General features: G+C 35.5%; 2 protein-coding genes across 2 annotated transcripts in view; one reads left to right on the top strand and one right to left on the bottom strand.

Annotated features, from left to right (window-relative positions):
* CDC73 (cell division cycle 73) overlaps positions 1–13,181 on the top strand; it is a 92,337-nt gene that overhangs the window by 42,851 nt on the left and 36,305 nt on the right. The window lies entirely within an intron of this gene.
* B3GALT2 (beta-1,3-galactosyltransferase 2) lies at positions 2,761–10,439 on the bottom strand. Its single transcript, XM_061382160.1, has 2 exons — positions 9,843–10,439; positions 2,761–5,430 (listed from the first exon to the last, which is right to left on the bottom strand). Exon 2 carries the CDS (start codon positions 5,304–5,306, stop codon positions 4,038–4,040), a length of 1,269 nt encoding a protein of 422 aa, XP_061238144.1. The 5' UTR covers positions 5,307–5,430; positions 9,843–10,439; the 3' UTR covers positions 2,761–4,037.

The raw sequence follows: 13,181 nt of genomic DNA, 5'->3' as shown, positions 1-13,181 counted from the left end.
CACCTGATGTGAAGAGCTGACTCATTTGAAAAGACCCTAATGTTGGGAAGGATTGAGGGCAAAAGGAGAAGAGGACAATAGAGGATGAGATGGTTGGATGGCATCACCAACTCAATGGACATGGGTTTGGGTGAACTCTGGGAGTTGGTGATGGACAGGGAGGTCTGGTGTGCTGTGGTCCGTGGGGTCGCAAAGAGTCGGACACGACTGAGCGACTGAACTGAAGTGTACTGGTTTGTTTTCCTTTTTCAGTGTTCAGGACACTGTCTCAGGTGAAATTCATGTTGAGAGTCTGGAGGGTTCATTTGGAAGTTGAATTAGATTAGTGACAGGATGGAGGCAGTTGCTTTCTCTCTGGTCATTCTTCAGTTTGGATATTTGCTAGTTAGAGGGAGGAGAAATACTTCCTGCAAATACAGAAATGGTTTTCTTCCTTCTCTGGCAAATCAGATCTTGAAAGTAATAAGGCTTATAGTTACCTTGCACTTGGGGGAGGGTGTGTGTGTGTGCGCTGACGGAGTAGGCAGCAGCAGGTTTCTTGCCAAAACTTGTGACGTCCCTTGTTAGTATTTGGTGTATTAATACATTATCCGTCTTATGAGAGTCATGTTAAGTGATACACTGATACTTTGTGAGGTATGTTAGGATGTATGTAAGGTAGAGACTTTTTGGCTCCTTAAATCTGTGTTAATAGTCAAATGTTGTCAAACCATTAAAAACTGAATCTAACCTGAATCAGTTGGATAAAATGAGTGTTACCAGCTCATGACAAAACTGTAGGTGACTAACCAGTAGAGTGAGAAAATACGGTGCTGCTTTTGTCTACCAACAGTAATCAAATTATACTTCAAAAGAAGCACCTTTTGTATAATTTCTGTGTCACCTGCCTGTTTGTTTACAGATGGGTCTCAGTGCCCAAAGGAATAAGAGATAAGCAGTAATTTGTAGCTTGTCTAAGTTTCTGACCCCCAGACATCAATAACTGAAAAGAAGAAAAAATGACTGAGGGACCAGCTTTCTCTCCTTCCCCGTCTCTGTGTTTGTGCTTTACTCCCCTTTCTGTATTTGCGCTTTACTTGACATCAGGTGTCCCGCCAGTGTGGGAAAATGGTTGTGCAGCCTGAGCGCCTCACAGAAGGTGACGGAGGAGCGCAGACTACGAGAGAGGACAGGTCGTTTTGCTTAGCTCTTAGACTCTAGCAGGAATCATACATGCAGAGTGTAGCAGAAGAGCATAATGGTGAAGAATCTGAGCTGGAACCCTGCTGCTTTACTGTGTGTGTGATCTCAGATATTTAACCTCTTGCAGTCTTTCCTGTCCTTTAGTGTTACTTTGAAGGATTATATACGATCGTGTGTGTACAGTCCTTTAACACACTACCAGGCACACAGTGTGTGCTCAGTCAGGAAATAGTTCCTGCTGCTTTGCTGGCACTATTTTTATAGGGGTTTGGGAATAGATTTTAATAAGATTCCAATTGACTTTATGTGATAATACTGTATATTCAGAGGTGAGAACTTTAAATTATTTAGTTGAATTAGAATTTCACCACCTATAATTTTAATCAAACTAGTGTGGATAGTGAAACTTTTGGTATTTTTATCTTACATAATATCTCTTGACACTTTGAGCATAAAGATTACATAGTTGTTCCTATAATTTTTTCTTTGACCAGACATAAGTGCAGTCATTAAAATTATATTTTCATGTATAATAAAAATTACATGGTACTTGGCCTAATGAATATTTGGTGAGATGTTTAAATAAGTATTGTATTTTTAAAATCATAATATGAACATGAAAGTCATCTTGCTGAAGAAATCTGCTTGTATATTCAGAATGGAAGATCAAAAATAAATTAATGATAGAATATTTATTTTAAAATAAGGATTTTCAGCAGTACTAAAGCACTTTATTATTGGATTCAGTGCTCTTTGAGAACTTGGAGTGTCATCAGATTCCCATAAGTTTTCAAGATAGTGTTATCAGGGATATAGAAATGATTTTAAGTTAACACCTGAGATAGGAATTTATCGTCTGTTAAGAATTCTGTTTTTCATTAGTTATCTTTTTAAACTTGAATTTTTCTGGAAGGAAAACACTAGCTTTTAAAGATACTGCACTGTAGTAATAATTTGTATGAATAGTGTTTGGATTCTGTTTGAGTGTGTATACCTGTGCATGCACACATGTGCACATACACTTTTAAAAAAGAATTAATAGAATTCTCTATACTGAGGGAAGGGTTCCTTTTACTTTTCATCACACTAATTTGGTATTACCTCCTATGTGTGAACTTTGTCTAGTAATTTTGGTACTTAGTAATTTTAGTCTTTTTATGACCAAACAGAATAAAGTAAGTGAAAAACAGACCTTACCAAGAGGTGGGGTAATACAGCTCAGCATTCAGAATTATTCTGTGTAGAACAGAACATTTAGATGACTGAATTAAAAATGGGAGATAAGCTGAGTGTCAGTAGAATTCAGCACATTAAATTTTAAGTACTGAAACATTCTCTGTGATTCTGAACTTTAATAGATGTTTCAGTGGATAACTCTTCAGAATAGAATCAAGGATAAAAATGATTGATGTTAGAATTAGCATAAGTAACATCCTTACTGAATCAAGATGGATAGATTTATATACTGGTATGAAATAAAAGCACTGTTTTAAAATTAATGGGTTAGTATTTCTTGATTTTAAAATTTGTAATGGAACCAACAAAATTTCTGTGAAATATTCGGACCATAACACTCAGTGAAGGTTTTTTGTTTACCCTTTTTATTAAAAACTTGGTAAAAGTGCATTGTATACATTGTTCATCCTAGAATCAAGTGTTCATCAAACATTTGTAGGTTTTCCCCCATCCCTCCCCGAAAGTGTTTAATCGGTGGAACAGGATATTTGTCACCCACCAAATTAAAAACTGCAGGCAGTTTGTAAACTTGGCACTCAGAGAACGAAGTAGGTGCCATAAAGTGATGAAGTATCGGCACGTGTACACTTGCTGTCAGGAAATAAACTTCCTATATGTTGTGGTTTGGCAGACATGCATCTTAAAATGTATTAAATGAAACTGCTGCTGCACTCTTTATCCTTTATCTGTTTTCAGCAGTGCATCCTGTTTGTGCCTGTAAGTAACCAGCAGTTGCTTCAGTTAGAGGAGAATGATAGATTTTTTTCAGATATGCTTGAAGTTAAGTGGTGATGCTCCTTGAGAGTGGAGTAACTAGCTGATTGAGGAAATCAGTGAAATACTAGCTTGGCTCTGAACACCAATGAGAAAACAAATTTTCTGTTTTGAACATTTAATTTTTTTTTTTTTTATAAAAACTTGAGCCTGAGACACATTGATTTTTCACATTTTATCACATCATGTCAAAATAATTTCCCCCAATAAATGTGAGTACTGATAAAAGAAAATGAACATCTCAGTTGTTTTTAAAAAGTGAATACTTAGATGAGAGCTTCATTGCTGAAACCTCTGAACTTTATGTTTATGGAATATCTCAATTAAATCTTATTGCATGGAATATGGTTTTTAGAACCCTAGAATAGGTCAGAAAAATTGTCCTTTGCACAGTTATAAAGTTTACTTAAAATTGACAGTAATGTTTTATTTACATATATTGAAATGGAAAACTAAATCTAAAATGAAGAGTCTTTTGACCATCTCCATTTCTTAAATTAAAATTTACTTGGAAAACATGCAGATACATCCTCTTGGCCCCTAACATAAGATTCGAACCATTGATGTATGCATGCCTGTTATTGCGTGTTAATACACAGAATCCCCCATGTGGATTTTTTAGGTAGATTTTTTAATAGGTTGTTTTGGGATACTTTTTTGTTATATAATGTATTTTTAAGAATTACCTTCTTCAGAAATTAAAAAATATATTTTTGGATTCCTTTATATGATGAGTTTTAACTAAAACTTGTCCTATGGATGTAATCATAATCATTTTAACTACACATGCTTTTAGCAATATTTTACAGGTTGCATGTTTTGGGGGGGAAAAAATGTTGTCTTTTCTAATGTAGTTTACGGTGGCGATATCTGCCTGCCTTTTCTTTTGCTGCATTGGCACAAGCATTGTGCTTATTTTGTTGTAAATGGTTCCAGTATTTTATCAGTTCACTAGGCTGGAACTGATGAGAGGTAATTAGGTGGCTGTATTTACAGCTTGAGTAAGAAACTCGCCAGTGATTGAACACAAACTCATTGGGAGGGGGCACAGGATCAATTCTCAACTTGGCAAGACAGATCCCCACATATACATCTTCCAAGTGCAAACGACGGATACTTAAAGAAACTTTAAATATCTTCTCTGCCAGATCTCCAGAAAAAACATAACCAGTCCCAGAGCAGAAGACAGGATAGCGTTCACTAGGGTAGAGGTCTGGTGGCATGTACCACTTGCTGTCTTTGTTTCGATTGGGTGCATATCCCCTCATTAGGTAACCAGTAAAATAGTTATGTCTAGGAGGCAGGTCTGGCTTCAATAACTTATGTATTAAATACTCTGTATTGACAAACATGTCACTGTCAGTTTTCATTACATAAGGAATACGCGGACAGTATGTTGCAACCCAGTTCATGCCCATGAGTGTTTTAATGGTCAGATTATAGTATGTATCTAAGTATTCCTGTTGGATAATATCATGGTACTGTCTGCTTTCTTCCAATATTGCACGTTGAAGGTAGCCACTTGACTTAATACTTACGCCTAAAAGAAAAATCCGTGTGATTTGAATACCAGGTGCTAGACTCTCATTGCCCCAAGTTTGCCGAATAGCTCGTCTAGCTTCTATTTGTCCAGGTTCCGCAGCGATTAGTAGTATTAAAAAGGGGCTTTTCTCCTGGCACTTTTCGGGTTCGTTGATAATGTATTTGAAATGGTAAGCATTTGGGTGTCCAGTACCTTTCTCGTTGTAAATGCTTCCGTTGGCACTGAGCGTGTTCTCCAGCCCTGTGACTCCTTGCAGTGACAGATCCGTGTTGTTGGGGTCAGTTGCTGTTTGAGGCCTCAGGGTCTGAGGGACAGTTTCTTTCCAAATGTTCCGAAGAGAGCTGTGGTTTGTCTCACTTTTTGTAGAACGAAATCCACGGAAAGTGTATGTCACAGGGTTTTCTTTGAATCCAGCTCTGCCTGGCAGCCAGTCATGATGATTGAAAAACAAAAACATAGCAAAAAGAAACACGAGAGAAAGTACACCAATAAGATGGGTCCGAAACAGAGACCTCTTGGCATTCCAGCTCATCTTTGCGAAGCAGCAGTGTCTCCTTCTCCACTGAAGCATGTTGTAAATACCCAGTAATGGATGAGAGATCCTGGTGGCTGGGGAACGTGTCCTTCTCCTGAATCAGTACTGTTCTTTGGTAGTCATTTTCTAATTCGGTCACATCGTCTCCCTCGCAGTCATTCTATAAAGATGAATCATAAAAGTTTACAAAAATGCTAAATACCACAGAACTGCTTTAAAGAGACTAATAAAATTAGGGCAGATGGGAATTTTTAAGCTGTGAAAATATGATCGCCCAGGAACAAAGTTTATAATTTGTCTTCCCTTGGCAACCTAATGTCCTGAGAACAGGATTAATTTCTTTAAAAATATACCTTTGGAGTGCAGTGAGCACTTTTAAGATAGGTGATGGATTTTTCTTCCACTTATTTCATCATCTCCGTAGCTCTGGTCATTTATTCTTTTGACTAAAGTTAAAGACTGAAAGTTGTGTGCATGGAGGAGAGAGAAACGCTGCTGGATTCCTGAGAGAGGCCGTGTAAAAAGGCCTAAGAGCAGATGGAAAATGTATTGGCATTAATTAAAATTGATTTGACATACCATTGGTGGTATGGTGCACAGTCAGCGGCCTTTTTTGTAAAATGGTCATGTGTCAGTTGTGGGACAGACGGTGCAAGGTTGATTATGGCAGAGTTCTGTTAGTCACAGTACACTGCCTGGCATGTTTCCATTGGCCCCTACTGTGTGGAGAAAGTCAATGAGAAGATGCACCTGTCAAAATTAATTTTCAGGGTTCAGTAACTTCAGTGCAAGATTTTAAGACAGTAATAAATGATGAACATTTGCAAATACCCTTTTCTTATTTTAACCTTCCACTTTAAATGTGAGGCATTCAGATCACTGTCTTTACTTAGACTTAAGATTGATTTTTAAAATACAGCAACTAATTATCTGTGGCCTTCACAGAGTACTATCATGTACTTCAGTTGAATCTCCATATTAGAATTAGCAAAGAACTGCTTTGAACAGTCTTCCGAGTTTTTCAAAATACAGACATTAGGTACTGTTATATCCTCAGTTTAAAATTTTAAATTTCACAGAATGCATTTTAAAAGATTTTTGAGTTATGCTGTGTTCTAAATTTGCATGTGGAGAATTTATTACATTTGTAGGACTTGCATGACACTTAGACTTGCTTGACACTTAGAGCCCTACATTTAGAAGACAAAAATTATGGGCTGTCAATATAGGAGATTCATGATGCCACGTATTAAGAACCGGTCTTCGAAGTTTCTCAGTGCATAGCACAAATTTGTTCATGTTTTTTCAGTTCTTAGTTTTTCTGGATCAAGGTGTGGGGGTAGAGGATAGGTGAGCTATAGCTTGAATTCTATTACAAGAGAATAAAAACTTTTTGAAATGGGGACTGATGTTTAATTTTAACTTTTTCAACTTTTTATCGTGAAAATTATTTAAGGAAAACTGGTCAATTAAAAATTTATTGTAAGCATTTGTTTATTAGAAATTTTATATCAATATGTGTGTGAAAATGTTTATCTAGCTTGTGATACTGAGAAGTTTATGGTTAATACCAAATATACTTTGATATGAAATTTAATTATTTGGGGGAAATAATGACATTTACATGGAAGTCCTCATAAAATTGAATAACTAGAATAACATTCACTTATATAATATGAAGTATTTAGAAAATATTGGTTGAAAGTATTAGACACATGTATGAATGAAAGTACTACTATTCTAGTAACAGCCACTAGGAGGAGCAAGTAGGTGGGAATTTGAACGGACTTCTAAAGTATAATAGTATAGGCACCATCTTTTGATAATTTCTAGTATATGAAATGGACTTTTACAAGTTATCGTTTTCCTCAGAAATAAGAAATTATTTAATCATCTTGTGAGATAGGAGCAATGTTTTTTTTTTTTTAAGTTTTCAGGTTTTAGAAACATAGAATCTAGTTATTTATTTATTAGAATTTATTCACTTGAATTTTAATTTCACATTACTCTGATGAAGACCAAGACTTCACTGTACCAGTAAAACAGTTCTGTTGTGAACTCTGTTGTGAAAATAATAGAGCTGAGTGTTCTAATTTAGAAACTCACTTTTTTTCTTATAGTTGGCCATTCTGCTGAGATGAGAAAACTAAGCTTTTATTTTCAAATGAAATATTAGATAAATAATAATAACTCTTCCTCTACCCCATAAAGAGGCCAATAGCTTCGAGGGTTATGAATGTAAATTTAAAAGAAACAAAACTTGCTTTTAATGTTTATTTGATAATCTATTTTAAACATTCCAAAACTAAATTAAATGTATCAGCTTTCTGTTGATAGAGAATGCTTGAAATCTGGTTGAAGTCTAATCATTTAGATCTTTCAAGAGTGTAAATTTGATGGTTTAAGAAGCAATAAATAGAAGTTCAGATATTTGAATGAATAAAGGACTGAAAAATGAATGCAGGTAAATATATTAGTAAATTGTATTTTTATGAAAATATGCCTGAAGTGATGTTTCTAAAGTATTTCAGTGTTACAGAAAACAGCCAATTATTATATATTGTAATCTGGCATAGTACCTGTAGTTTATGGTCCTGTGTGATTTTGTAGCAATATGTGATGGAGATGCATCTTAATTTAAATTCATGATATTTGTATGTTTGTAAATATTAAGCTGCTCAAACTTGAAATATATATATATATACCCATTTGAAAACTCTCTCGGTAAATGTAGTGCATATGTCTAACCTTTAAAAATTCTTTATTAAAAGTTTTTCAGGTATTTATCATAATTGTTTTGTTAAAAAGAAAGTACAATTAAAGTAACGATTCTTCCTGCTATTAAATGATAAAATCCTTTTCCAGTTACTGCCTGTTGTACATTAATTCTTAAGAAGTGGTAATAAAACTAGAAAGTTGAAATATTTTGATATTCTAAATAGTCTTTGCACTTTTACATTTTCAGAGTAGCAGTAGCTTTGATTTATATGGGTTTTTATGATAATATTGTTAAGTTGTTCATGTGTATTTACATCTTATGGGTTGACGCTCACGGAGAGGATGTTACTGTAAAATGTTGTTCCCTTTCTCTCTCTCTCACACACACGCATGCACTGATTTTATTATCTGGCTTTTAAAAGTGTTGATGTTTTTAGTCTGTTGGAACAGTTCTAGAGTTTAGGGGTGCTTGAATAAAAACTCTGCACTCCTATTTTGAAATAGCTAGCTAATAAAAATGTTTAATGGGTGACTTTAACATTGAGAGATAAAGGCTCTAAAAGAGACTTGAGGTTTTTTTGTTTATTTAATACTGTCTGATTTCATTCTTTAATGGACTAAATGCTGTGAGTGAGAGTTGATGTTGAACTGTAATAATAATAGGCCTGATAGACTTGTTTAATCTTAATTTTAGAATAGAATGCTTACATATGTCTTCAAAATGTTTGCCTTTTGTGATTATTAAATAATGAGTTGTGCTGTGAAGTTGAGCAAAAATCAGAATCTTAGAGGACCTGTAAAAAATTTTAGAAATACATGAGTTCCTGAGCCATGAGCTGCTATTCTGGGATTGTTACTAAAATAGTAGATTTCATTTTTGCCCTGCACACACATACTGTGCCAATAGTTCACTATTACGTATTTATATAGCCTGGCATAGTGGCTACATTTAAGTTGAATTTTTTGACCTTGTATTGCTGTTACATGGATATTTTTATATCAGAGTATTTTCATATTGTGTTTTTGAGTTTCACTTTAAAAATGATCACCCAAACCAATCTTATATTTTGATCATTTAGAATCAGTCTGTTGCCTAAAGTCAAGTCTTGCTTTTAGCAATAGGGGTAATAGTAGCAAATATTTATATTTCTTTGTTTGAAGTTGTATTCGTGGACATGTAAATCTCCTGTGGTAGTGTGCTGTGCATAAACACACACTGCCTTCTGTGATCCTGTACAAATGCTTTCCTTTTAGTATCTTACAGTTCAGTGGTACTTAAAATTTGTTGATGGTCTTCAGAGGTTGTGTTCGTTACTTTTATTTAGGGAGATGGACGTAGGAGGGAAGATTTTGTTACTAAAACCTGCTCTATATTAAGATTTTGCTTTAAAAGGACTGAAAAAGCTCTTAATATTAGGATCATTTTTTTATACCATTTAGTGTAATTTTACTGCATTGACTCCTTTGATAGCCATTTTAAGGAGAGCCCTTTAATTTACTGGATAAGGATTCAACTTGACCTAATTTGATAGAGGATTACTGTGTTTTCTTTAGCGGGTTTCAGATTTTTTTTTTTTTTAAGTTTCATTTTTCAGAGAAGCCTTTAAGCACAGCTTGTTACTATTTGCCTTTTCTGTAATCCATAATTACTGCGAGCTACATATTTACTTGAATAAAGCAGTGACAGCTTGTCTTCTAAACAGTGACAAATTTTAAAATCATATATTTAGAAACCCTCTCACAGTTTCAAGGACAGTGAAATGTATGAACTTGTTTATTAGAGATTAGTGCCTCCTGGGCTATCAAAAGGTAACAGACATTTAAATGAGTATCACACACAAGATATCGACATACCTTCCTTGGTCAGGCCATTTATGTGGCGAGGATTATGCCCACTGAAGATACTTTTGGCACGCCATCGCTCCAGCAAAAAGACGCTATCGAACACACACACCTCCCCCAACAGTCTGCCTCCTGCGATTGCTTATCACATGTCCAAAGTGTCCATCTGTCTGCTTGTCTTCGAGTACCCTTCCTTGTTCATATGGGTGCTAATCTTCTGAGGTCTTTCCTTTCATTTTCTCTTTAACAAAAGAGCTGTGGTGGTTTCGTTCTGTTTGGAGCACTGTCGACTCTTCTGACAGTTGATGCATTGAAGCTTTTTACATCTGCTGTCTTCCTGGCCGGACAATGCAGTGCTCTATTCTCTTTTCAGTATCCATATTTCTAGTAAGAACCCTGAGCTGCAATGTAAAGCAGCCAGAGCTAGAATGGAGTGCTTCGATGGTATTGGAAAAGAGCAGGATTTAACTCTCTCGTCGTTGCCTGGCAGCTGCAGGAAGGACTGAGCCGTTTCACTGGGGTTTTAGTCTGTAATATGAAATCCACGGTTCCTCAGCTGCTGCACAGGCAGGCAGCAGTTTAAATGTGGGCTTGACAGATGCTCTCTCTGACAGAGCAGAATTTAACGTCACTGCTTGGCTGAATCCCACGTGATTGTTTGCATTCATTTTGCTTAAAAACCCAAGGTAGGGAGAAGCTTAGAGATTTTGCTTCTTTGTGTTAAATTATACGTAGTCAATGTAAGTGTAGTGATAGGTGAATAATACAACAATGGAAGGATTATGAAATGAATGGTTATTTTATTTTTTTCAGCTTATCCCCCCTCCCCTTTTTTTTAACTTTACATTCAAGCACAAATTTTCTAAATGTTTTCGGTGTTAGATGTTGGTTTTCATGTTACCTGCATGATTTTACCGGGCACAAGCCATATAGCGTTAGTGTGTAACTTGGTGTAATTTAACCCTTTCATTGCACTCCTTCCCTTGAATTTTTTTTTCCCCTCAAATTGTTCTAACTTTAGTTTTACTAATATCTAGTTACAACCCATAGACCATTTTTAATGAGTAACTTAGACACCTCTCCATTATTTTCTGGAGTTTATATAAATCAGCTGCCATGAATTATTGTACTGACACATGATTTGATACAGCCACTTCTTTTTTTACGTGCAGTTTCTAGTGTTCTTGAAGGCAGCAAAACTTTATTTTTAATGTCATCATTTATTTTTTATTTTTCTTTAAAATTACTTGTATGGTGGAATTCAACAAAATAATGTAATAGATAAAGCATAGTTAAACAGGATCTTCTTGGGTAGTGAGATCATAGTAATCATATTTATTTGTCCTAATATTTCAGGATGGTTTAGTAACTTGCCATCAAGCAAAGTTTTCCGTAAACACTAGATACTCACTCTGAAATATTTCTTTGTATGTTTAGTCTGTTGGGCACCTTGCTGCTTTTTTTCTACAAGTACTGGGGCATTGTCCTTTATTAAAATAACTTGAGTTATCAGTTTTCCTCAGATTTTAGGGACATTAACTCATAGAAATTTACCATTTTGAAACTTAAGCTATATATTTGTGGTCATATATTTTTGGTCCCACCTATTTTCCCTACTAATGTATGTTGTTTCAAATACAGATTTATGTTTCTTCCAATATTTTTAATTTTTTGTTTTTGTTATATTTTTTAGTACAAATGATGAATTGTGTTTTGTAGTTTTAGGAATCCTAAGACTTCTTTTTTTAAGGGGTGTATGTGATTTTCCTGGAAATGTTAGTTGGAACATTAAGAGTTTTATAGATGGGAAACCTAAGGCCTGGAGCTTTGGCTTTTCCTGGTAAAGTGTGAAGGATAGAACTAAAACCCAGGTTTCTTGGCATTTAGTCCCTGAGTCCACACATATTACATGTTCACCACTCTGTTTTTAATTAAACTTAGGTGGCAGAGTGATGGTTAAGCTTAAATATAAATATAAATATAAGCTTTAAATAAGCTTAAAATGACTTATTTTATAAAAGTATAAGTAGATCTTACTAGGTCACTATTTATCAATAATTCCTGACATAGGATTTGACTGTGCTAGTAGCAGCAGTGACTCAATTCATGTTGCATGCCAAGCCTGCTTGAGCTGTTATATAAATGACTTTTTTTCGGATAAGGTTTTATTATTGTAATACCCATTTTAAAGATGAAGAACCAGTGTTTAGAGTTATAAAACAATTATCCCAACTATCAGATGATTCGTGATAAGAAAGAGTCCAGCTGGGAATTAAAGCAAAAGTAAGTTGTTCTCAACCATTATGCTGCATGGCCCTGCTGGAGAACTGTGGGAATTTTTTTCCTGTTACTAGTACAGCATGGGGCTTCCCTGGTGGCTCAGTGGTAAATAATCTGCCTACTAATTCAGGAGGTGTGGGTTCAGTCTCTGGGCTGGAAAAATCCCCTGGAGAAGGAAATCGCAACTCACTCCAGTATTCTTGCCTGGGAAATCCCATGGACAGAGGAGCCTGATGGACTACAGTCCATGGGGTCTCAAGGAGTCAGATGTGACTGAGCACACCAGCACAGCATACCCAGAGATCATTCATAGGATTTTAAATGGATGTTTGTATTTTTATTTTATTTACTTGATCAATAGATAGGTATCTGATCAACTGCTGTGTGCCAGCGTTTGCAATTTGGCACACCTTAATAAATGATACAAAAATGGTTTAGATGCATCCTTGCCCTTTCTCCAGGAAGGATAAAGCAGTTATTTTTGGCTTTTTTTTGATTGCCCCACTGAATTTCTTATGGATCTTGACTATTAAGAGAACTCCGTAGATAAGCTGCTGCTTAGTGGTCCCTGTAGTGTTAGGTGGAGCCCTTGAATTCCCAGTAGACTATTGTCTCAACTGTGCTTGCAGAGGAGCAAGTGTTCATATAGCAAAGGAGACTCCTGAAAGCTCATGAAAGGATACCTGTGTGCCGAATCAGAATTTACTTTGAACTTTCAGGTACAACTGCATTCTGTTTCTTATGTTTAAGTTAAGCTAGCTTAGGAACTTTACAGAAAAACAGCAGTCATGAGATAAAAGTTCCTTCAGTGACTTTTTCTAGCAACCTGCATGTTTCCAGCCAAGAGAAGCTGTAAAAATCTTATGACAAGCAAGCTTATAGAATCTCTTCCTTCAGTCTGGTTTCTTTTAAAATCTGAATTCTGTGGTTAAACTTTCTCACTAAATGTGACAGATTTCTTTATCAGACTCGGCAGACTGGCAGCTATTTTGTTAAGTTTTATAGTTATAAATGTCTTGTAATTTTTACTTGCATAGGTCTGCTTTTTAATTTTATAGCACATCCCTGGTG

Source organism: Bos javanicus, chromosome 16, assembly GCF_032452875.1.
Source record: "Bos javanicus breed banteng chromosome 16, ARS-OSU_banteng_1.0, whole genome shotgun sequence".
NCBI classification, from domain to species: domain Eukaryota; kingdom Metazoa; phylum Chordata; class Mammalia; order Artiodactyla; family Bovidae; genus Bos; species Bos javanicus.
The sequence above is the reverse complement of the archived record's forward strand: the minus strand, read 5'-3'. Positions and strand labels throughout refer to the sequence as shown.